Genomic DNA, 24,567 nt, shown 5'->3' with positions numbered 1-24,567 from the left:
CCTTTCAGCAATAACTCTTAAACAATCCCATCCTTTCCTTTTTAGTATAGAACCTTGTAGTACAATTACAGAGAGATCCATGTACATGTACTTAAACCCAAGTTATTGTTTGGAAACTAGAAATGTGCTTCTTTTCGGCCCTTTTTTGGCCCCTTGTTCCTACATATTTTGGTCTATTAATCCAAAACTAAATCCACGCCTCCCATTTGTTATATGAAGCATTGTGGAACAGTTTGAAAGAGATCCATACAATAACACACAAGTTATCGTCTTGAAATAAGAAAAATGCTTGTTTTGGGCCCCTTTTGGCCCTTTATTCCTAACTTTGATTCCATGACCCATTTAAGGAATCAAAACCTTCTACTTGTGGTTTTAAACATTATGATACAATATCAGAGCAAATAAAATACTTATCATGCTTATACACAAGTTATTATCCTTAAACTATAAAATAAAATTGAGAATGAAAATGGGGAATGTGTCAAAGAGACAACAACCCGACCAAATAAAAAAAACAACAGCAGAAGTTCACCAACAGGTCTTCAATGTAGCAAGAAATTCCCGCACCCGGAGGCGTCCTTCAGCTGGCCCCTAAACAAATATATACTAGTTCAGTGATAATGAACGCCATACTAATTTCCAAATTGTACACAAGAAACTAAAATTTAAATAATACAAGACTAACAAAGGCCAGGGGCTCCTGACTTGGAACAGGCGCAAAAATACGGCGGGGTTAAACATGTTTGTGAGATCTCAACCCTCCCCCTATACCTCTAACCAATGTAGAAAAGTAAACGCATAACAATACGCACATTAAAATTCAGTTCAAGAGAAGTCCGAGTCTGATGTCAGAAGATGTAACCAAAGAAAATAAACAAAATGACAAGAATACATAAATAACAACAGACTACTAGCAGTTAACTGACATGCCAGCTCCAGACTTCAATTAAACTGACTGAAAGATTATGATTTCATCATATGAACATCAGGCACAATCCTTCCCGTTAGGGGTTTAGTATCATACTATCATAACATATATGAGAAGAACATAACCCGTGTCATGCCAACAACTGTTTTTAGAATAAATGTGTTTAGTTCCGACGCAAAGACCTTATCAGTGACTCAATATTAACACCAAAATATGCAATCTTTAATGACTTGACAACAGTATCGTAATTATATCCCTTCTTAATAAGTCTATTCAAAGGTTTTGTAAGTTTCTGAGGTGAATACTGACACCTTTGTGCTTTATAAAGAATATTTCCATAAAAATTGGATGTTAAATACCTGAACGTATAAGAAGTCTGCATGTTGAGCTATATTTACGAATGATGTCTTTATACCGATGATAAAATTTAGTAAATGTTTTGACTAGTTTGTGATATCGAAAACCCTGGTGTAATATTTTTTCAGTAATACATAAATTTCTCTCGTTAAAATCTAAAACATTGTTACATACACGAGCGAATCGTACAAGTTGAGATATATAAACACCGTAAGATGGTGACAAGGGGGCCCCTTTTGGGCCCTTTATTCCTAAACGGTAGGAACCATCATCCCCAAAATCGTTCCAAAGCTTCCTTTTGTGGTATTGAACCTTCTGAAAAAATATATAAAGATCTTTACACTTAAACTAAAGTTATTGTCCGAAATATAAGTCTACTTTGATCAGTTTTAGTTAAAATGTTAAGGGCAAAAAACTATTACAATAGTGCATTTTATAGATATTTGGGGCCAATTTTTACTAACTTCTCATTATTTGCCAGGCTAAATGTTTTTACTTGTCTTAGAACTGATATGCACCTTTAAAAAAATCCTAAAAGTTCGAAAAAAAATAAATATGATCTTGAGAGAAAACACCTACTGAGTACATGTACTACATGCAAGTTATCTAATACATCTGTTGCACGAATCTCTCTGGCAACCTGCCAAAAGGTAAAAAGTATGTCAAAATGCATTTTTTCTTTTTTTTTTATAATGTTCTTTGCAAAAATTAACAAGATAATGCTATATTTAAGAGATATATCAATTTTTCAGACCTTTAAAAAGTACCTAAATTTTGGTGATTTTTTTGCATTATTTTTTTATAATTCACAAATATGCAAACAAGGCTGTTAAATGGAAAATAGTGTGAATTGACCAAAACATTTTTTTTTATCTTAACTCCTAAATACCCAAAGATTTTGGAAATATATATAATGTTGCAAAGTTATTACTACCAATTTGGACGAAATATGAGATTTTGCATGGTTTTATGGCAGACTGGCTCTTTAAAAGCATATTACTCCAAAACATTTACGATGTTTGAATTTTAGTGGCCTCACTTTTGCTGTTCTAGAATTGAGCCCTTTTTCAAATGGAAAAATTACAGAATTTACGTTTTTGTTCTCCAACCTAAGTTTTCTTCATGCAAATGCTATGAAACTAATACACAATATTTATTTCCACAAAAACAGATTCAGCACACTTTTAGATGTTGCCACGTTTACCGTTCTTCAGTTGTGAATATTTATAATCTTATGTCCAAGCGGGGGCATTATCTGTGTCCCATGGACATATTCCCCATTTATCTTAATATTTGTTGCCTCTTTACCCATCATTGAATGTCGAAACCTTCGTGCAAAAAAAAATTGAGGATACATTTGAGCTTAAAGTGTTCATCAAATTGACAGGTTTTTTGGAAGAGTGATATTTCAGACACAGCTTGATGAGGTAAATAATTGGACCATTTTGTGTAAAACCATACAAATAATACATGCCTGCAGGTTCTCATATACCATCTACTATTTCAAAATAACATCATGCAGAAATGAAATGAAAATGATCCTCTTCTTATTTGAGTTTTTGCTGCTATCCCAAATCAAAATTGTGGACATATTTTATAGGAATCTATTGGCAATATTTGAAATCCTCTTCTCCTATATATCGGGTTGGACCACACTCAGTTAGCTATTTCCATTAACGGAAAATGTATTAAAAAGAAGCTATTCAAATGTTAAAATGTTTAAAGGAATAAAAAAGCATGTTGACCAATATGTAGATTTGACATTAAAAGCAATGTCTTACTAAAAACAATCTATGAACAGTTGAACAGTTGGCACTGATTTAAATTAGTGTGTCCTCCATGCCAGTCTTGGGCATTTAAACAACTAAATATTAAATAAAAAACAGTGCTATTTTTATGTTTGGTACAGGTTCGCTCTAACCCTATGGGTGAATACCAGAGACCTCTTTATGACAGAAAAAACTATCAAAAATCAAAACATACTATCCACACTTATCTGTGTCCATACTTGTCAATCAAACAATTTACTTAGTAGATTTTACACGAATGCATGACTTAATGACCGTGGTACAATGCAAGAAGGTCAATTTAAAAACGAAAGCAATCGTAAGCCTATACGCAGGCTAGCGAACAGCAAGATGAAACACGCCAACCTGATCATTACTAACGGCTTAAAGCAACATATATTGTTTTAGGAGGCTGATGATATATAACAGAGAGATAATGAACTAACTCTTCACAAGAGACATGACACAGAAAGTAACAACTACGGCATTCAACATTGAGTAAAACTAAACCGCATAGTCAGCTATAAAAGGCCCCGTAAAACAACTCAAACAGCCGGATGTATGTTTAATTAATAATAAACGAAAAGCAAATATGATACACAGCAACAAACGACATTTGGCAGCCGTCAGTGGTTCAAGACAACAGTTATCTCATGATACATGACAATTTATAATAGTAAAATGAGTCCTCCCAATATCATCTCTTTTCTTTCATTTCGAGTGAGAACCAACATATGATTTACTAAGTACTTGAGAACGGTTAAAGCGTTTATCACTTTTTAATGATTTATGATTAGGGTAAATAGATATATAAAGTATAGAAAATCACACATCAGTATACTACTGTTGCCTTTATTCATTCACCCCTTATTCTATTTCATAGATCAAATGTATTCGTTCAGTGTATGTACACAGTGACTTGTGTCAATGTATCTTTTGATTGAGTTAACGTTTCATATTCTATTGTGTATCTTTCTTTGTTATGGTACATTTTTGTTTCAGGTAAGGGTGGAGGTTTTTGCCTATCCTAGTAAATATTTTGTTGATGTGATTTATAAGTGTTTCTCGTTTTCCGTTTAAATGCCTACACTAACTCAAATCATCTCTCACTTACACCCTCATACTCACTGTCACCTAACTTGCACCAACACATCACCCTGTCTAACTCCCACCCACTGTTACTCTCCCTCCTCTCACTCAAAGTCACTCTCACTTTCAGTAACAGCTTTCAGTAAGACTGAACTCACACTCATACTCACTCTCCCTGTCTTTGTCACTCTGACTCTTTCACGGTACGTCTCTCACTCTCACACTCTCGCACTGTCGCACTCACACACTATTCACCTCTTCCACACTCACTCCACTCTCTCTCTTCCACAGTTACTCACTCTCTCTTCTACACTTATTCCACTCTCTCTTTCACACTCACTGTCACTCTCTCTCTCTCTCTCTCTCTCTCTCTCTCTCTCTCTTTCACTCTTCCACTCACTCTCTCTCTCTTTCACTCTTCCACTCTCTCTATCTCTCTCTCTCTCTCTCTCTCTCTCTCTCTCTTTCTCTCTCTCTCTCTCTCTCTCACACGCTGTCTTTCTCTCTCTTTCACATGATCTCTCTCTCTCTCTCTCTCTCTCTCTCTCTCTCTATTTCACACACGCTCTCTCTCTCTTTCACACGCTCTCTCTCTTCCACTTTTTCCTTCCCAGGAAAATCTCTTGTACAATTTCACAGATTAACCTCCTGTTTTACAAAACATCTGAAATGGATGTAGCAGTACATTGGTTCAATTCCTCAAGGGCTGTGCTTGCCACAGTCCACCAGGTCAAACACGTCACTGTATACGTTTGCCATTATCTGGGACGGTTAGGTACCAATATCTTCAGTTTACCTTCATTAGATATGAGTACATTATGTATAGTAAAAACATATTCACTTTATTGCATTATAAATTACATTGAGTGGCGATATTCTAATATTTTTCATTTTGCAATTATATTTTTTATGAAGAATCAACTCTTTATTGTTTTCAGTTGCATTTCATGTGTTTAATATTTCTATTTTTCTTAATTGTTCAGTTATTTATAAAATTACTCATATTTGTGTATCCTTCAAAAACATTTAACGCGATGAAGTAATGGGTGCTAACTGTGTTATTTCTTTATATTCCATTGTAAATTTACAAGGTAACAAATGCATGATACTCCTGTATGAATTAAGTTCACTAATCAGTAAAGTGTAAAAATATTAACTGTGATTGAATATTAACGATTTTTCTTTACCGAATTAAAGACAGTTTCAAGAAGAAAACATATTTTATATCACAACATCTTTTAAAATTGAAAATAAGTACTGAAATAAAAGTGGCCAAGATGGAATTCTTGTCAACAAAACTGGGTAAATTTGTTTTCTATCTTACTGAAAACATAATAACTACAAAAATTGAATACATAATATAAACAAAACTTCACTTCTTTCGAAGCAAGCAAACAATGATACAACTATGAAGGTTAAACACCAACAATAAAAACAACATCTGGCTATATTTTATTATATCTTAATTGATGCGTTGCAAAGTTGACATTCCAACGAAATTTACAAAGGTTCAAATTGGAATAGCATAATGTTGAGAAAACAACATTTTGTATCAAAACACATATATAGTGATTATTCAAGCTTTATTTGGTCTCTTGTGGAGAGTTGTCTCATTGGCAATCATACCGTATCTTCTTTCTTATAGTTATCAACATGTTTCTTTCCACAGATTTAAATTTTCATAAAGACATAAACTTTCAATTAGTTTAATTGAGGTCTGGAGCTGGCATGTCAATAAAGTAACTGCTATAGGTAGTTCTTTGGTAATGTATTAATCAATGTCAGTTTGCTTAGTTTCTTCTGTTACCTATTTTGACATTGGACTCCAACTTTTTTTAACTGAGTTTTACTGTGAGTATTACTGTGGGTTAGTTTAATTTACATTTAGGGCTATGTGTATGTATATGGGTATGTGAGATCTAAGAAAACAAAATATAAGGTATGAAGAAATATGGAGAGCTGAAGACCATGATGAAGTAAATATTTATTGTAATTCAAACTATAATCAAAGTAGTTTCAACATATGAAACAAAAGTTATTAAAATGCATACATATCTATGTAAAAACGGCTGGAATGTTATAGTATTGAGGGACGTACATATGCTTAGACAGTGAGTTCTTTCAGTGTAATTATATGCATTTTCAGTTTTATTTGGCAAATTATACATTACTGTTTCAAGATACTTTATATTTTCGGATTAATATAACAGTGTTACCACCTTTACTTGTCAAAATGTACATAGTCTTTATAAAGCTTTTATGTGGTTGACGGCTTCTACCGTTGGGCAGGTTCCAATGAAAAATGGCCATCTTTTTAAAATAGTAGTTATTGAAATTACCAACTTCTCGCTTAAGTAATGCATTAAATTACAATTACAAGTAACGCAGAAAAATTCAACAACACCTATAACATGCAATTACTTGTTTCGCAAATTTATTTAGATTTCGATGATAACAATCAAACTTTTTTGTTTGTTTGACACTATCAGGTACAGGAGGAATTTGAATTTATTTTTGTCATCTACTTGACCAGATTCTTTTTATTTCGTCAAATTGGGGATCAGAATATTTTTTTTAAGAAAGTATAGCATACCCCCAACCCCCACCCCACCCCTAACCCCTGAAAATTAAATGGTCGTTCCCTTAATACCATTTGTTGCAATTACAAATTCGCCTGACTGCTCAGAATATCATGATTTCGTATAATTTTGCCTGGTTGGTCTACATGTATACATATTATATACCTACATCTGACTCAATAATTTTGACGAATGAAAACCAAAAACACTCTGCTCATCGCTCTATATAACACGATAATGTGATATCATACAACTATAAATCGTCTGCAACTACAAACGGAAGCAAGTATTATTTATACTCAAACTTTACTTGATCATGTAACACGTGATGTTTAAATAGACCTGTGTTTACCTATTTTTAGTTATTTTATCAATACAAGGTCATATTTATGATCAGTACAAAAATGATGATTGTACGAACATCTTCAATTTTTGCTTTACTTTTCACCTGCGTGGAATGCTGTATACGGTCAGGTAAGTTCAAATCGAACTCGAGTGTTTAAGCAAACATCTTTTTTATGACTGACTGATAATGAACGAGCACATAAAAACTCCCTCCAGACGCATAAATGCGGAAATGGAAAAATAAACAAACATACACGAGTTTCACTTGATACGGACCACTCAGTAACACAGTTTGAATCGCTTTTTGTTTGCAAACATTTATTGTCCCTTTATTATCCATTTTATCTAGTATGTGTAGTTTATTGAATATCGACTTTAAATAAAACTTGGAAAATGAACTGAAAAATAGAGATCAATGTGATCAATATATACATATAAACAAGAGGCTCTCAAGAGCTTGGATCGCTTACCTGTATTTCAGAGGGAAAGATTTGTGTAAAATTGTCTTTAAAGGGCAACAACTTCTTTTGTAGATATTGACCAGTTAAACAATGTTACCCCATGTCCGATTTGCTCTTGTAGCTTCAGTGTTTGAGATATAAGCCAAAAACTGCATTTGACCCCTATGTTCTATTTTAAGCCATGGCGGCCATGTTTGTCGATTAATCAAAACTTCGGATGAATTATCATATTAACTTTTAACTTAGTTTATATCATGTGACAATAAGAATACAAAAAAAGACTGATAACGAACCAAGTTATATTTGACAGACCAGCGTATAATTAAAATCTTGAAACTTAAAAATTCCATATTGAATCTTAAAAATTTCCATCTTGAATCTTAAAAATCTCCATCTTAATCCCGTGGACAATATTTCCGTCCTCATATTACTTTCTCTTAGTGAATACTCTTAGTTTTACTCAATGGTGGCCTTCGGAATCTTTCAATGTCATGCACACAGATGCATGTTTTTTTTCAATTATACTATTAAGCTGTGACCTGAGTGAAAGTTATTCCTTGATGTAATAGCAAGGTTCCATTACAATTGTTTGTTTACCATAATCCGTAACCAATTTCATGTAGTTGATTTACTTTCTCATTAAAAAATCTTTTTTTTTTGGTTTAAATTAAAATTACTTTTTCTTTCTTTTTTCTTTTTTTTTTATCTTGTTTAGGGGATAGTACTTGTGCGAAAAATATAAGTTTCATTATTATTTTTAAGCACCATCTTCGGGAAACTTCACCTTTGCGTCGTCTTATGGAGATCACATGGTTCTGCAACGAGGACCAAAGCAAGCGATTGTATGGGGATATGGTCCATCACCGGGAAGTGACGTCACTGTGTCGCTCAGTGGAGAAACACCAATTAGCGTTAAGGTAGATAAAGGAAACACTTGGAAAGTAAAGCTTGCAGCCGTTACAGACACAAAACCACATACAATAACTGCGATGTCCTCATCGGGAACGATCATGTTGAGTGACGTTTTATTTGGTGATGTATGGATCTGTTCTGGTCAAAGTAACATGGTGTTTATTATGAGACATGTACGTATAGTTGTAAAATTGACATATGTTTTAAAACGTTATATTAGTATACGATTTTTATAATTAAAAGTGCATACTTTTGTACACGCACTCAGTCTCGCTTTCTTTATTTTTAGAGTTCATGCGATTCTATCATATCTATTTTTATGTTCCATTTACGGGAATTGTGTTTTCTGGTCTGTGCGTCCGTTCGTTCTTTCGTCCGTCGGTCCCGCTGTTCTTGCTTAACCCATTTATCCTGCACCTTTTTATTCATAGAACAAAGTTACTGTAGTATATCACATTTAAGCTTGAATGACACTTCGTATTTCATAATTCATGTTAAAGATGTGGATAAATTGTACGACGAATAGCAGTTACTAGTACTTTTGTGTTATATCAATCCCTTTTCAATCATACCACGTCTCCTGACTTTGTATAGAAGCTCCCAATTGGAACATATTCTTGTAAACTGACATTTGAAAGAATGAGTGATAGAACTCTTTTTCGAAACACTAGTAAATGTTGAAATAACTTAAACCTTTAAAATAGATGCGACAGATACCAGAGAGACATTAAAACTCATAGAAAATAAACTGACAACACCAACGCTAAACAAAAAGAAGACTAACAGACAGTCAGACAATAGTTCATGAACCCATCAAAGAAAATTAAAGTCTGAGCAACACGAACCCCACCTAAACTAGGGATAATCTAAGTTGCTCCGGAAGGATACACAGATCCTGCTTCACATGTGGCATCTGTTGTGCTGCAGCTCATGCTAATGCAAACCCGACAATTAGTCTAATTCGTTAGTTCACATTTGGGAAAAGGGAACGTTTGTAAAACTTATTTTGTGATTTGATATCGTGCACTTATAAGTATGTAAATATTACTCCAGAATACATGTCATATGATGAATAATTCATGTTCAGCAATAAACGTTACCATTTGAATGATTTTTTAATAATAACCTTTTAGTTATTCAATGCCACTGAAGAGATTGCAGATGCTGTTAATTATCCTGACATCAGAATCTTTACAGTTGGCATGGAATTTTCTATGGTACCATTGCCTGATCTAAAAAGTGTGATGGAAAGTTGGTCTTTACCAAACAAAGGTAGTGTATTCTAGTTGCAATACGGTACAGGCTTTGTTCATTGTTGAAGGGCGTAAGGTGACCTATAGTTGTTAATTTTTGTGTCATTTTGGTCTCTTGTGGAGAGTTGTCTCATTGGTAATCATACCACATCTTCTTCTTTTTATATAAATATATATCTATGCAAGTTTGTATAACGACTGATGTAGACGAATCACTAAATTAATACTATACTACTGCTATTCGAAATATCAATGCTTGTTCTATAATTCAAAACTTTATGTCGAAGACACAAACATCATATCCCTTTGAAAACGCATTTGTTCATATAAACGGGATTTTGCGGACAATGCGGATGTTCATATTCGAATAAACGTTAACGTTTTAAAATATCAATTCAGCTTTGCAACTTATTTTATTATCTTAAACTTATCTAAATGTTTCTGAAATTATATTCTGAAATATAAGAATACACTAACTGAAAAATATTGATAAACAGATTGGATATAATCTAACTTTTTAACATATTGTTTGCGGATCGTACTTGGTTCAGGGCTTAGATAGCCAATCGTAATACTAAATATTGTAAAACATGAAGAAAAATCCGTCCGCATACGGACCAATGTTATTATTTTGGAAAAGTTTGTTTTTGGACGAATATGCCTATTTAGATAAAACTTATATCTTTATATTTTTTTAAGAAACGGTTGGAGCCGATGGCTACTTCTCAGCTGTATGTTTTTTGTACGGGAAACGACTTTACAACAAATTGAAATATCCAATCGGGCTAGTAACGTCAGCATGGGGAGGGACACCTATAGAGACCTGGTCCGATACAACAGCCCTCAAGAAGTGTAATATTCCAACATTTCATAACGAAAATAGTGAAAATAATGTATTATGGTAAGTTAAAAATAGTTTATAATTACCTTATATTAGCTTCAATGCTTCATCTATAGTTTTTAAATGCTTTTGTGTCGCTTCATCTCAGATTCGTTAACAATTTCTATTCATCTATAGATTACTAGCAATAGCACATGTATCTTTAATCTTTCGATAAGTTATTGCCATTTCACAATATAACTGATTTCTGATCCAGTTTCATATCATCTATGTAGAAAAGGAACAGTACATAAAAAGAATAACTTCAGCAGTAGACTGTGTCCTTTTGGTGTTTTTTCTTTTCCAAAGATAAGCAGTGATGCTAATTCAAAATGTAATACTTAAACTTTTTCGTAAAAAGAGAAACAAAAAAATGTATCCTAAATAGTAATTTTCGCTAAGGACGTTTTGCGACAAAGTCAGTTTCTATCGATCGATGTCTAATGTTGATATTAGTTAATGAAGAAGTTGATATAAGCAAAAGCCATTAATGTATAGTACGCCATTAAATACCAAAATGTATCATCAAGCAACATGTTTATAGACCTCACAGAATACAGAAAGGCCTCACCAGCTTTGCTTCTCAGTTAATAAAAGATACCACCTTTAAAATTTCAAAATATAACTGCACACACTCTGGAAAGTTAATTACAAAAATATGCACTCCTTTTGATGGAAAGATTATACCAATTAAGACAAATAGCATCAGCTAAAAGACCTTCTTTATGGCTTATATATCACAAAATTTATATAATCTGTCCCTTTTTTACACGACCTCGAATTTTACACTTTTAAAATTGAACACGATTATATATTCTTGGAAGATGTGGTACGATTACCAATGAGACAACTCTCCATCCAAGTCATATGTAAAAGTAAACCATTATAGGTCAAAGTACCGGCTTCAACATGAAGCCTTGGCTCGAACTGAGCATCAACCTATGACGGGCTCCAAAAATGACTAGTGTGAAACAATGCAAACAGGAAAGCCAACGGTATAATCTTTTTTAAAAACGAGAGCATACTAAAATCACTGATTATAAAGTTCCTGACTTAGGACCGGTGCAACCAAATGCAGCGGGTTTAAACGTTTTAATAGGGGACAACCCTCACTCTAACCTGAAACAGAAGTAAAAGAGGGACGGAAGAAACCAGAAGGACAGTAAAACTCAGAAATCTGAAATAAACTGACAACGCCATGGCTACAAATAAAAAAGACAAACAGACAAACATTAGTACACATGACACAACATAGAAAAATAAAGAATAAGCAACACTAACCCCACACAAAAACTAGGGGTGATCTCGGGTGCTCCAAAAGGGTTAACAGATCCTGATCCACATGTGGCACCCGTCGTGTTGCTTATGTGATAACAAATTTCATTTTTTTTCGTTGCTATTCAAACTTGTGCATGTCCACTTGCATATGCCAATTTATGAAAGGAAAATTGTTCATCAATCAAACTTCCAGTCTTGTGGCAATAATCCTCTTATATTTCTTACAGGGTGCCTACCGCGCCATCACTTTTATGGAACGCTATGATGTTCCCACTTACAAATATGACCATATACGGTGCATTATGGTACCAAGGTATGATATAGCTTATATCGGTTATTCGCAAATAAAATAGCTTATATTTCAATGCGTTTGGGTCTATTACAGTGTACTAAGTTATCTAACTATCCGTGAAATGACAGGCGCTCAGTTACTATCTTTTGAATTTTCTTCTCTCATTTATGAAAACTCAAATATACAGGTTTGAAATTATCATGTATCAGCTGCTTCAGTAATGGCTTTATGATTCTTTATGGACTCTTATCAGTTCGATTCATGTGGTTAATTCTACTTCTTCTCCTATTATATTGTTATTTGAACCAAACATGAATGGATTTCACACGTACCTTAAATGTATTTTTGAAGAACTTTAGGCTTTTCTACCTCAGGAATAGATTACCTTAGCTGTATTGGGTAAATCTTTTTACGAAATTTTAGTCTTCAGTGCTCTCCAACTTTGTACTTTATTTGGCCTTTTAAAACTTTTTTGTATTTGAACATCACTGATGAGTCTTTTGTCAAAGAAACGCATGTCTGGGGTAAATACAAAATTTCCAATTCTGATACATAATGATGATGATATAAAAAAGAAGATGTGGTAGACAAGGCTATATAATAAACTTTGTTGCACTGTACTTGTGGAATTGCAAATGTGTCCTGCTTTGAAATATTGCGATTTCTTTTGAAGTTGAATCATTTATCAGTCCCGAAATAACGTTTTTTTAATAATATACTGAAGATTTTGTAGGTGAGGCAAATGCGATCTTTCCAGCTGACCCTAACACATATAACTGCACGTTTCCAGCAATGATTTCATCTTGGCGGGAAACTTTCCATGTTAATTCTGAAATGCAGACAGACGAGCAATTTCCGTTTGGATTTGTGCAGGTAAGTGTAAAATACGAGCCTTTTCTTCTTTTGTCCGTTCCTTATTTTCTTTACCCCACAATTTACTAGTAACAGAAATAAATTATCTCGGTGACTGATCAAGATTACAGTGGTTTCTTGAAGTTTTAATCTCGTAAACTGATTAGGTGTAGACAAATCTGGGGAGCAAAAAGAACTGGGAGAACAACGTGAATTCTGAAAGCACCAAGACCTAGTGCGCCTACAGGAACTCAGTGAAACTATCGCATTAGGGAAGAAGACACAATCGATTACATTACAGATCAAATACTTTACTGACTATCTATCTTGTTTTCCTAATTTCAAGTTTAGGACATATGACATTGAAATGTGGGTGTTTGAGTGACAAACATCAATATATCTTAGAGTGAATTAGAATATGCTTCCTTAAACTAAGTAGAAATAATTCCCCCAATCTTAAATAAAGACAGCAGTTGTATACCACTGTTCGAAAGTCATAAATCGACTGAGAGAAAACAATTCCGAGTTACAAACTTAAATTGAGGGAAACACATCAAATGTAAGAGGAAAACAACGAAACAACAGACATACGTATACTTAAGTGCAACAAAAACCCAAACGACAATGTATTAAACACACAAAGAAACGAACTATAAGTATTATGATGACGATCAAAACCCATTTTGTTGTTTTTATCTTCGATGTGATTGTGAGTCTTCAGGAAGTGAAATTTTCACGACCAAAAACAACGACCACTTGTTGGAGAAAATAATCTATCTAGTGAGATGCATTATGCAGTCGATATTTCGTGCATGTTTGAGCATGGGGAATAATAATAGTCACGATATTGTAAAGAGTCGAAATATTAAAACCAAAAGTTTAATTTTAATTCACTTTTGTAAAACATTTGGAGAAGATCCTTAGACTTTTTGAAAATTCACATTGGATTTAAAATACTAATTGAATAAACCTAATTACTATACTCTACATGCAATCGTTTACTATAGAAAGAATAGTTGCAAGACCATTTTTAATGCTAACCTTAAAGATTTATTCAAATCTTGTTTTTCGTGCATAAATGTAAGGAATTATCCGTTCAGATTAATATTCATGAATATTTTAGCATCTCAATTTATAATACCTCGTTTTCCTTAAATCTTTTCTCACAACCTCCATTATTTAGCACCTGTTAGACAGTAATTTGATTGTTTTCACAAGTGTGTTGACTTATCAATAAATTACTAAAAGTAGTTTCAATGAATTTTCCAGTTCAATCATCCGTACTGAGTTTAACATAACGAATTAGTTAAAGACGAAATGTACTTTTACCTATTTGTGTCATTGAGTTTCAATCTTATCGATGCATACAATAATATTTCCTTTGAATATAACTATTGATTCATATAGCCAAACCATATGGGTAAAAGTTGTCAAATATCGAATCACACAATAATATTTTATTCTCCTTGTCAGATATAGGAAAATGTATGCCAATGAGACAAATCTCCATCCAAGTCACAATATGTAAAAGTAAACTATTATAGGTCAAAGTATGGTCTTTCAGTACGGAGTCTGGGCTCATATCGAACAGTAAGCTATAAAGAGCCATAAAAACGATTAGTGTGAAACCATTCAAAAGGACAAACCAACGATATAATCTATACAAAAGACGAGAAAAACATATAAACCACATCTGAACATCAGGTTCCTGTGTCAGATAGGTGAAAACAAATGCAGCTGGTTTAAACGTTTTAACAGGTATCCAACTTCACCCTTACCTGAAACAATAGTGTAACATCACAACATAGAACAATATAAGAACATATTTAGCAATCTTCACATGCATTTGTTTTACAATTTAATTTTACCCTTTTTTGTCTGAATTCTATTATTTTTGAAAACTTATGTTTTTATTCGGACAGCTTGGTCCATGGAAGAATGATTCATCAATAACAACGGGATTTCCTGACCTCAGATGGCATCAGACCGCAGACTATGGTTACGTTCCTAATGCTAAAATGAACAATGTATTTATGGCCACTGCTATGGATCTCCCAGATTTTAGTTCACCTTACGGCGGGTAAATAGATGTACTCTAGCAAGAGTGTACTATGAGATTGTTATATGTTAAAGTTGTTTGATGAACAGATATGTTTTGTTTTCGATATTTGTAATAAAAACCAAACAGAAGTTGAAAACTGTGGAATTTCTGTCATCGAAATAATTAGTGTGAATAAGATTAATATCTAAATAAAATGGAGAATGGAAATGGGGAATGTGTCAGAGAGACAACAACCAGACCATAGAAAAAAACAACAGCAGAAGGTGACCAACAGGTCTTCAATGTAGCGAGGAATTCCCGCACCCGGAGTCGTCCTACAACTGGACCCTAAACAAATATATACTAGTTTAGTGAAACTGAACACCATACTAAACTCTAAATTGTACACAAGAAACTAAAATTAAAATAATACAAGGCTAACAAAGACCAGAGGCTCCTGACTTGAGACAGGTGCAAAAATGTGGTGGGGTTAAACATGTTTATGAGATCTCAACCCCCCCCCCTTATACCTCTAGCCAATGTAGAAAAGTAAACGCATAAACAATTCCATTTTTAACGAATTTTTCATCAGTTATCGAAGATGAACAAGAACATACTTTTTTTTTTAAGTTTATTAATTTAGTAAAGGCAATTGTTATGGAGTAATGTACAGAGTTATATGCTATAAACTTATGACCGACCATAGATGCAGAAGGCAGTGTAAACTGTAATGTTAAAATCTCAATCGTAAATTTCTCAACAAAGATCACTATCCAATAAAAAAAAAAGTAAAACAAATTAAAATACCGAACTCTAAGTTAATGTTAATTCAAAATTGCGGGTCCATAAAAACTGACAAATCATCGTAGATATTATCACCTATGATGAAATGTTTTCTCCTTTAAAAAAGCGTGCATGATACGTTTCAAATGTTGTAGAAAACATTTAGGTAAAAAATATATTTAAAATTTAGTTAATTTGTAGTATCCATCCAAGAGACAAAGAAGATGTTGCAGATCGTTTGCTTTTATCGGGTCTAACAGTAGCATATGGTAGAAATGCTGGGAAGTACCAAGGTCCATTTCCGACAAAATATTTTATGGACGCTCAGAGTAAAACTTACTTGATTACATACGATGATGATAGTGCTGAAATAGATGTCAGATCGGATGAAGGATTTGAGGTAAAAATAAAATGGAGAATGGAAATAGGGAATTTGTGAAAAAAAAGAAGGCGGACTTCAGCTGGGTCCTAAACAAAAATGTGTACTAGTTCAGTGAAAAGGGACGTCACACTTAAAACATATAAATGAACTAAATTTAAAAAAAAACAACATACAAGACTTACAAAGGCCAGAGTCTCCTGACTTGAGACAGGCACAACAATGATGTATATGGAAATTCGTTTTCTGTGTGCAATTTAGCATTCAAGTGTTACGTAGATCGATATTGCTACATGCAAATAAAATTATATATGGTAAACAAAGAAATACACAGCACATTGTGTACTGAAATGAATCAAGAAACAAGAGAATGTAAACCAGAACAAGTTATGTGGGTAATCTTCATACCCGACAAATTACACTACAGTGTACGTTCTTTCGTTAATTGTTGGAAAATTAATCCTTGATATAGTTTAGTCAGTATAAATTAAAGGCTCCTTCTCAATTGCTCTAAAGGATTGGAAGGACTTACAATGACTGCGCATTTAAGGAGCAACTGGGTCATACATTTACAAATTTAGAAAATTCAGAATAATTGTAACATTGCAATAAAGCGGTGACTGAACAACTTTAATTAATACCCTCGAACAATTTACAATATTCTTTCACTTCAATTCAATGGGTAAGTCTAGGTTTTTGTTTACCTGTTGTTTGTTACTGTTACATCAAAATTACTTACAAGATGGAATGACCTGTGAGTCTATGAAAAAGTATGTTTGAAATGAAAAAGAAATCGTTATTTGGAGAATCAGGTGTTAATGACAACTCCTTCATTCAGTGCTATATTAATAACCTTATTCACAATTTTCACGGATCAAGGACGAGTAAACTGCTGGAAATAATGTTCTTTTTTGTATATTATTCAACAGTATGTAATAGGGGTGTTTTCGTTAATTTCACGGACTTGTACCTAAAATATGTATCATACTGTTAAAATTTTGTAGGTATGCTGCTCCGAGATTAAAACATCTGATTGCAGCACAGATGATTCTACATGGGTAGCAGCTCCTGTCACAGACCATGATAAACAGACTGTATCTATATCTTATAAAGGATGTGCTAGTTCTTACGTGGTGGCCATAAGATATGCATGGAGAGAATCACCATGTCCTTTTAAAAAATGTGCCGTATATAGCATTGAGAATAATTTACCAGCGCCACCATTTATCCAACTTATAGCACAACCCTCAGACACATTGTTGTATCACTCTGGAAATGTTGTTATACCAGAACTGATTAATAACTAAGGAAAGAACAACTATATTTTTGATATTTTTGATAATTAAATGTGCAATATATAATATGTCTGTATTCATTTTTCTATAGTTCCAATGATTTATTAAAAACAAGAAATAATGTCGAAAAAGATGAACAGCATCATGACCGATAGAAAACAAAATCAAAGTGTCCATAACAATACTATTACATTAGATGCTTAAATAAAATCTACTGATATCGCATCGTGTAACTTTAGACATAACTTTCATTTTTTCAACTGTTATTGTACACGAGAAAGGCTGCTGCCCAATTTGATGGCAATATGTTTGACAGCAGACCCATCAAACAAAAGTGGGTCTTAATTCTCTTGGAAGATCAAAGTATACACGCGTTGCTTCAAGTTTTCTACGTGCAAAGTCCATATCGGCTTTCGTTACATTATCATTGTGTGCTGTCCAAATCGTTAAAGTGTAACCTCGGGACTTTCCAAGTAACCATTCAAATGAATCTAAAGAATCAATCAGCTGTTCTGCTCTAACAGGAAATGTGATTGGCTGTTGTAAATCTTTTATAATATTATACATTTCCTCTACCATTTCCATTGTATAGTTTAAGCTATAGTTATCTCCCTTACTTTTAGTCGTCCAACCTAGAGAAAGAACAACGTTCGGAAATTCATGAATTGCCTCCAAAAACCTGTTTGCGGGAATTCGAGGATTTATGCCATCCGGACCTTTAAGTATATCAGCATTAGCCCAAACAGGACCTTTGATTCTGGAACTCTTTCTTGACACAATCTGTAATGCTGGTTTCACTGCGTCAATAGTTTTAAGATCGAGTTTCATGCCTTTGTCGACCTATAAAATTTCAATATTTATTGCAGGATATTGCTTGCCTTGCCTTTAGAACATATTACATATATACTGATATATATATATATATCTTAAAGTATTACGTTATACTTTCTTTTAATGGTATGCAAAACACGTATGAGTAATTATCGTTCTCATTTATTTCACGAGTTTCATATTCTGCAATATCAAAAGTAAATGACAAGCAACCAGAGACCAAAGTCATCTGTATTCGGAATTCGTGTTGAAACATTCTAATATATCAAATTTTTTATTACTTTTTTTAGTTCATCTGCCACTTTATTTTCCTTTTTTTTATTATTCTCAAAATACTGATTATATATTAAATATGTGACAAACATTTTGAAGTTAGAACGCTTTGAATATGTTAAATTCAACCGTATTTGACAAAACATTTTTTCTTTGATGAAGTTATCTCACCGAACTCTTCTTTCGTCTTCTGATATTTTAGTTCCTTTATTTGTATATTTTAAATTGATAAGAGTCTTTAAAAGCTTGTTATTTTGAAACAGAGTAGCTTATAGCCTTAATAATTGAGAAGATATGACATTAAAGATCTCGCAGCTAGAACATCAATTTGAATTTTTTTTAAAAACTAAATAACAGAATACCTTAATAATTTCGTCGATCCATTGTTCGAACGTAACGTTGTTGTTATCTCCCACAGTATGCGCCATTATAGGAATGTTTGTTTGGTTAGGTGTATCTTGTCCTAGTAACATGATGTCACCTTCTATCACCATCACATCACCTACAACAGGTTAAACAAGTTTTCAGTTGTTAATCAAAAGAAAAGAGATATCAAAACAGTATCCGCCATGTGGCATTTCTGCAAACAAATCAACAAACAAACAAACAAAAATCAACACAGAAATCAAAACAACACAGAAATCAAAACAACTGCAAATGTGTTAAAGCGAAACAAGGTTAATCTACGAATTAAGTAGATATATTTTGGTTAAGGAAAACAACTCTTGAAATCATCAGTCTGTTTGTGTCAACTATTTTCATAAATATTTTCTTAACTTCTAGATAAAAAACAGATATAATTTTTAATCTGTTTCAAGCAAATGCTTAATATACATTATTTGGCTTGTATTTTACAAAGACATAACTGGTTTAAAGAGTTATCTCCCTAAACCAATGTATTATCCCTTATAATTGGCAATGCTGTTTAATTGTAACAGGTAAAACCAAAATCCTGTAAATATTATTTTACAGGTTCATAATTCAGGACATTGATTTTTGGGTGTTTTTTTTTTTATTTCACGATGAACCTTATTTTTTATGTAAAATCTTGTCATGGAGAATTATCATTTCAAGTGTTATTAATAAAATCCAATGTGTTCAAGAGCGGAAGTTATTTGTTATAGACAGATGGACTAGCATGTTACAAGACGTTATAAGCAATTGACATGTAAGAATTTCATTGTAGACTGCTAAATTCATATACATCTCTTTGTCGAAGAACATTACACAAAATGTCAATCTGGTTCTCCACTTGTATGCAATTATTTTTTTCTCAATGCCTTATTAGTACTCATTGGTCTTGATATTTTTCATTATCAAGGTTTATAATTATTCAGGTTTGAGGTGGTCACCGACTTCTGTATTGTAACTTATTTAGATCATTATTAGTTTTCTTATAATAAAGATGCTCATATTTTACTATTGTGTGATTTCCTGAATTTCAGACCTAATATGTAGTCTTGATTTGTTGACTTAATGATGACATTCGAATCGTTATTGCATTCATCTGAATTTCAATCATAGGCTGAGAGACTTTCCTCTCCAAACCCTCGATGATTTCTTTGGATAATTCAAATTTTCCTATTTCTCTTCTCTTTTTTTGGTATAAGGGAAACTATATTCAACGTAATGTCTAATCAGCTTTAACTTTACCTTGTGTGGCAGTATTTAATAAATTCCATGTATCTGTGTTATGGCTCCAAATTATACTACTCGCATCACGTGGAGTAATATTAAAATATAGCAGAGGACTTCCGGCAGTTGATGAAACATCTACAAAACCTTGATACATGGATTCATCAATGTTATACAACAATTTGTTCTTATCTGCATCATTCCTCAACATAAGTAAATCAAATGTTGTGCCATTGACTTTCACTGAATTTGAAGAAATTATGAGTTTCACACTTGGGTTGGTGTCTAAAACCCATTTTATACCCTTCCATGATGATTGTATAGTGTCAGCTTCCATTTCTATCGTAACCTTAGTTACAGCATAATTTATGGTTTTTATCAGGTCACTTATGTATTCGGAAGTACCATATTCTATCCCATACAGATCACAAAAAGTTTTAGAAATAGCAAGATTTACTCCAATGTAATTATCCTTTACTGATAAAGCTGACAAATCTGTCTTAAACCTGAAATCACAATGTTTTTTTTCAAATTTATTTAATATTTATAAAAAGTAAAAAAAAAATGAACTCCGAGGAAAATTCAAAACGGAAAGTCCTACTCAAATTGCAAAATGAAAAGCTCATACACAACGAACGAATGGATAACAACTGTCTTATTCGTGACTTCGTACAGTAATTTTTTATGTAGAAAATGGTGGATTGAACCTGCTTTTATAGCTAGTTAAACCTTTCACTTGTAAAAACAGTCGTATCAAGTTACTTTCTATTGACAACGTTGCGTGAACAAATCAAACAGACATTATAGGAAAATATGTAAAAAAATACAGCATTCAACATTTTGTTATAATCTTAATCACTAAAAAACACTACTAGTATATATGTTCCACGCCATTGTAAAATCAATTCGTGATGTGTTTGGGTGCTATTAAGTTTGAGTTGTTAACATGGCCAAAAATGGGATCTGAATGACTTAAACCTTATTTTTGAAATACAAATGTAAATAAAAAATCATTTTGAAATTGTATAATAGCATAGATTTTACTTTTACGAATATGAAATTAAACAAACATTCAACCTAACGCTTGAATATGATGTTATGATGGTGCTTCATATATTATGAATTTGGTGTGAAAAATTTTGAATTAAATAACTAAATTTGGTTGCAGTCTACCAAACTAGTGAATTATATTCGTTATTGTTTTGTGCATAAATCAAGCCATTGGAGAACAAGTTTAAATTGTTTTACATCTTGGCATATCGTGGCATTTTTAATCTTACTATAATATTTTAATATTAATAAATAAGGCATAAATTCCACAACGGCTTGCTTTACTATACGGTATGGTTTTGCGTTTTGTTGAAAGCCGTATTGTGACATATGCTTGCATCTATATCATTTGTCGCGGTCCAACATTTATAAGCCAAGAAACGATATGTGCATTTATATATATTTTTTTTCTTTCTGCAAAGCTGAAAAAGCTGTACCTCTTGATATCCATTCTCCAACAGAATATCTCTTTTTTAAATATACTAGTAAGTCTTAATGAAAACTAAATCATATCTCCTTGTGTTTTTATATGATAAAAATAATATTAAACTTTCTAATGTTTCGTCACCTGTCTATGTCGAAACTGGAACCTGGAGACAAAATTGGAATGGATATCAGAACTGGTTTATCTGAGACTACATTTCTTAGAGTACTTAGAACCGCTGTAGCATCAATATTATTCTTCACATTTATCTTAATGCCTGTATTAGCAGCACTCAACCGTTTTATCATGTCTTTGAGTTGAAGACCATCGCTCGCTCCAATAACAGGATCATTTCCACTTGTAGTTTGTATGATTACTTCTATCATGTTGTATTTGCCTACAATATTTTCATTTTGTTTCATGATACTGAAATGACAAATACAGTATTGCAATGTTTGCTCAATAAAAACTTGAATCCTATCCATTTTTTTTTGCATATATTAGTCCCTGGATGCAAAGTGAATATGTTGGTTTTTTTAATACTACTGGCTGGATGACTTGTATGTGCATTTTTTGCAGTGATATTTATCAAATATTGTATACTTACTATACCGTTGATCAAGCCAAGAAATTTGATAATTACCTATTTTTTTGTGATTTATTTATAATGAAATAAATTCTAAGTAATTGGTGGATTGAAATTAACTCATTAATATATGTACAGTGTACACTTTAACTTCACACGTTCTTGATTTCCTTACCTATCGATAAAGCTGAATCAATTTGAGTCCGACTGCTTACATTCGGAAGCCATCGAATGTTTATCCCATCGCTTTTCTTAAAATCGTCAAGAATATATTGTCTGTTTTGGAGAGAAAATATTGGTACATGTGCATCGCTGTCTTTGATATCTGTTCAATAGATAAAGAAAGTAAAAATCAAGCTGTAATATATATAAAAGAGGGACGAAAGATACCAAAGGGACAGTCAAACTCATAAATCTAAAACAAACTGACAATGCCATGGCTAAAAATGAAAAAGACAAACAGAAAAACAGAAAAACAGTAGTACACATGACACAACATAGAAAACTAAAGAATAACCAACACGAACCCCACCAAAAACTAGGGGTGATCTCAGGTGCTCCGGAATGGATATAAGGTTATTTTGGCAAAAACATAGCTCCAAGAGTCTGTTGTTTGACATAAGCCCTACAAACATTATGTAGAAACATTTTTTTTACAATAACTGATACAAGATAACTTAACTCTACAAACTACAATATACTACATGAATTATGCATAGATTTTTGTTGTAACATCAAATTTGTACAATATGGTTTGATAAGGGATTCTGTATAAATATAGGCACCTTTTAGCAAAAGATTATTTAGGATCGAAGATTGCGCACACAATTGTTTTTAGCTCTTATAAGCTCTTAAGTGTAAACTATCACCATGGTACGACAATATTCAAAATCTATTTATTTTGAAGCATTTAATTCACACTTTATATAATTAAAAGTGAATTGTGCTATAAAGCATTAATATGACATGAATTGAGAAACAAACATCTCATTGGTCAACCAATGAGTGACGAACACATAAAACAAGTGTTTTGTCTATTCAGTAGATCAACAACCGTATAGGTTTGCAGTCGTATAGGGATAGCAAACAAAATATGATAGTGCACTCAAAGTGTTTGTAATTTAGTTACAAGGCAAAATGAAATGGATGGATATAAGATTAAAAACAAAACAAAACAAAACAAACAATGACTATCAAACTATAATCCTTATTGCAAGGGACTAAATCGATGATATTATAAGTTGAACTATGCATATTTTCTGTATAAGATCTTCGCAACTAGAAAGTCAACATTGCATTAACTAATATTAAGTAAAAAGTAAAATCATCATTATAAAAGGAAAGTCTCTAATCAAATGGCTAAATCAAAAGCTGAAACACATCAAACGAATGCATAACAACTGTCATATCCTGACTTGATACTGAAAATGGTGGATTGAACCAGTTTAGCTAGCTTAACCTCTAACTTGTATGACAGTAACATCAAATTCCATTATTTTGACGATTATATTGACAAGTAAATTATATTACGATACATATAACATGAAAGTGATTAAGTTTGCACTTGACTACATATATATTCTAGTTATGTTGACACGCTTAAAAATATAAACATATTTACCGCAGTCACGTTTCTGTATCGCTAATACAATAACAGCTATAAACAATCCACCAATCACCACAATAGCTGTAACGATTACTGCTCGCTTGGTGACACCTTTAGTTGACATGTTCAATTAAAGTTAATAGCAAGAAAATCAGTACTTATATGAATCGTTCATCGCATTATTACGTGAATTCCTTCTTCGGTAATCGTTGAAACTTTAAAACTGACACCAGATGATCTTTTCTTGTACACAGGTAAATTGTAAAGTTACTGTCAACAAATCAAGGGCAAAATTAAGAGAAAGTAAGCCATTTACATTGATAAGTAAGTTGATTGCTTTCAAAATAGATAGCGGCAATTGATTGAAGTAGGCCACAATACTACATAGAACATTTCCCTCCTACTAGTATTAAAAGTGAGGCGAACGATCTCATTTATAAACAGCTGCGCCATGAGTGTATGATACGCCCGTCGCGTTTTTAAAAGAATAAAGTTCAATAACTTTTTAGTGACATATTGGAAAATGAAAGTCATGGTAATAGATAAAATCCATTTACCCAAGTTTCTTGCGAATTGGTGAAAGAGTTATTGACCTATTGAAGCATCTACAAAAACTAAAAAAGGATACAAATAACCTAGGCTTAGATAACC

At 32.7% G+C, this 24,567-nt stretch overlaps 2 protein-coding genes across 2 annotated transcripts; one reads left to right on the top strand and one right to left on the bottom strand.

Moving 5' to 3' along the window:
- The first annotated feature begins 7,052 nt into the window (after positions 1-7,052).
- LOC134687384 (sialate O-acetylesterase-like) lies at positions 7,053-17,652 on the top strand. Its single transcript, XM_063547640.1, has 9 exons — positions 7,053-7,214; positions 8,309-8,631; positions 9,592-9,730; positions 10,411-10,612; positions 12,097-12,182; positions 12,895-13,034; positions 14,936-15,093; positions 16,039-16,237; positions 17,221-17,652. The coding sequence occupies exons 1-9, from the start codon at positions 7,130-7,132 to the stop codon at positions 17,521-17,523; spliced, it is 1,635 nt and encodes a 544-aa protein (XP_063403710.1). The 5' UTR covers positions 7,053-7,129; the 3' UTR covers positions 17,524-17,652.
- Positions 17,653-17,684: 32 nt separating this feature from the next.
- LOC134687383 (uncharacterized) lies at positions 17,685-24,180 on the bottom strand. The gene is made up of 6 exons (XM_063547639.1): positions 23,932-24,180; positions 22,486-22,635; positions 21,869-22,121; positions 20,269-20,756; positions 18,978-19,117; positions 17,685-18,351 (listed from the first exon to the last, which is right to left on the bottom strand). The coding sequence occupies exons 1-6, from the start codon at positions 24,038-24,040 to the stop codon at positions 17,836-17,838; spliced, it is 1,656 nt and encodes a 551-aa protein (XP_063403709.1). The 5' UTR covers positions 24,041-24,180; the 3' UTR covers positions 17,685-17,835.
- Positions 24,181-24,567: the final 387 nt, after the last annotated feature.

This window comes from Mytilus trossulus, chromosome 10 (assembly GCF_036588685.1).
Source record: "Mytilus trossulus isolate FHL-02 chromosome 10, PNRI_Mtr1.1.1.hap1, whole genome shotgun sequence".
NCBI classification, from domain to species: Eukaryota; Metazoa; Mollusca; class Bivalvia; order Mytilida; family Mytilidae; genus Mytilus; species Mytilus trossulus.
This window is presented reverse-complemented; position numbering and strand designations above follow the sequence as displayed.

Coding starts and splice junctions, on each gene's coding strand:
- LOC134687384 (XM_063547640.1), top strand. CDS start 7,130: ATGATCAGTACAAAAATGATGATTGTACGAACATCTTCAATTTTTGCT. Junction 7,215..8,308: donor GGAATGCTGTATACGGTCAG/GTAAGTTCAAAT, acceptor ATTATTTTTAAG/CACCATCTTCGGGAAACTTC. Junction 12,183..12,894: donor CGGTGCATTATGGTACCAAG/GTATGATATAGC, acceptor AAGATTTTGTAG/GTGAGGCAAATGCGATCTTT.
- LOC134687383 (XM_063547639.1), bottom strand. CDS start 24,040: ATGTCAACTAAAGGTGTCACCAAGCGAGCAGTAATCGTTACAGCTATT. Junction 20,757..21,868: donor TCCAGTTTCGACATAGACAG/GTGACGAAACAT, acceptor TTGTGATTTCAG/GTTTAAGACAGATTTGTCAG. Junction 18,352..18,977: donor GGATCGACGAAATTATTAAG/GTATTCTGTTAT, acceptor GAAATTTTATAG/GTCGACAAAGGCATGAAACT.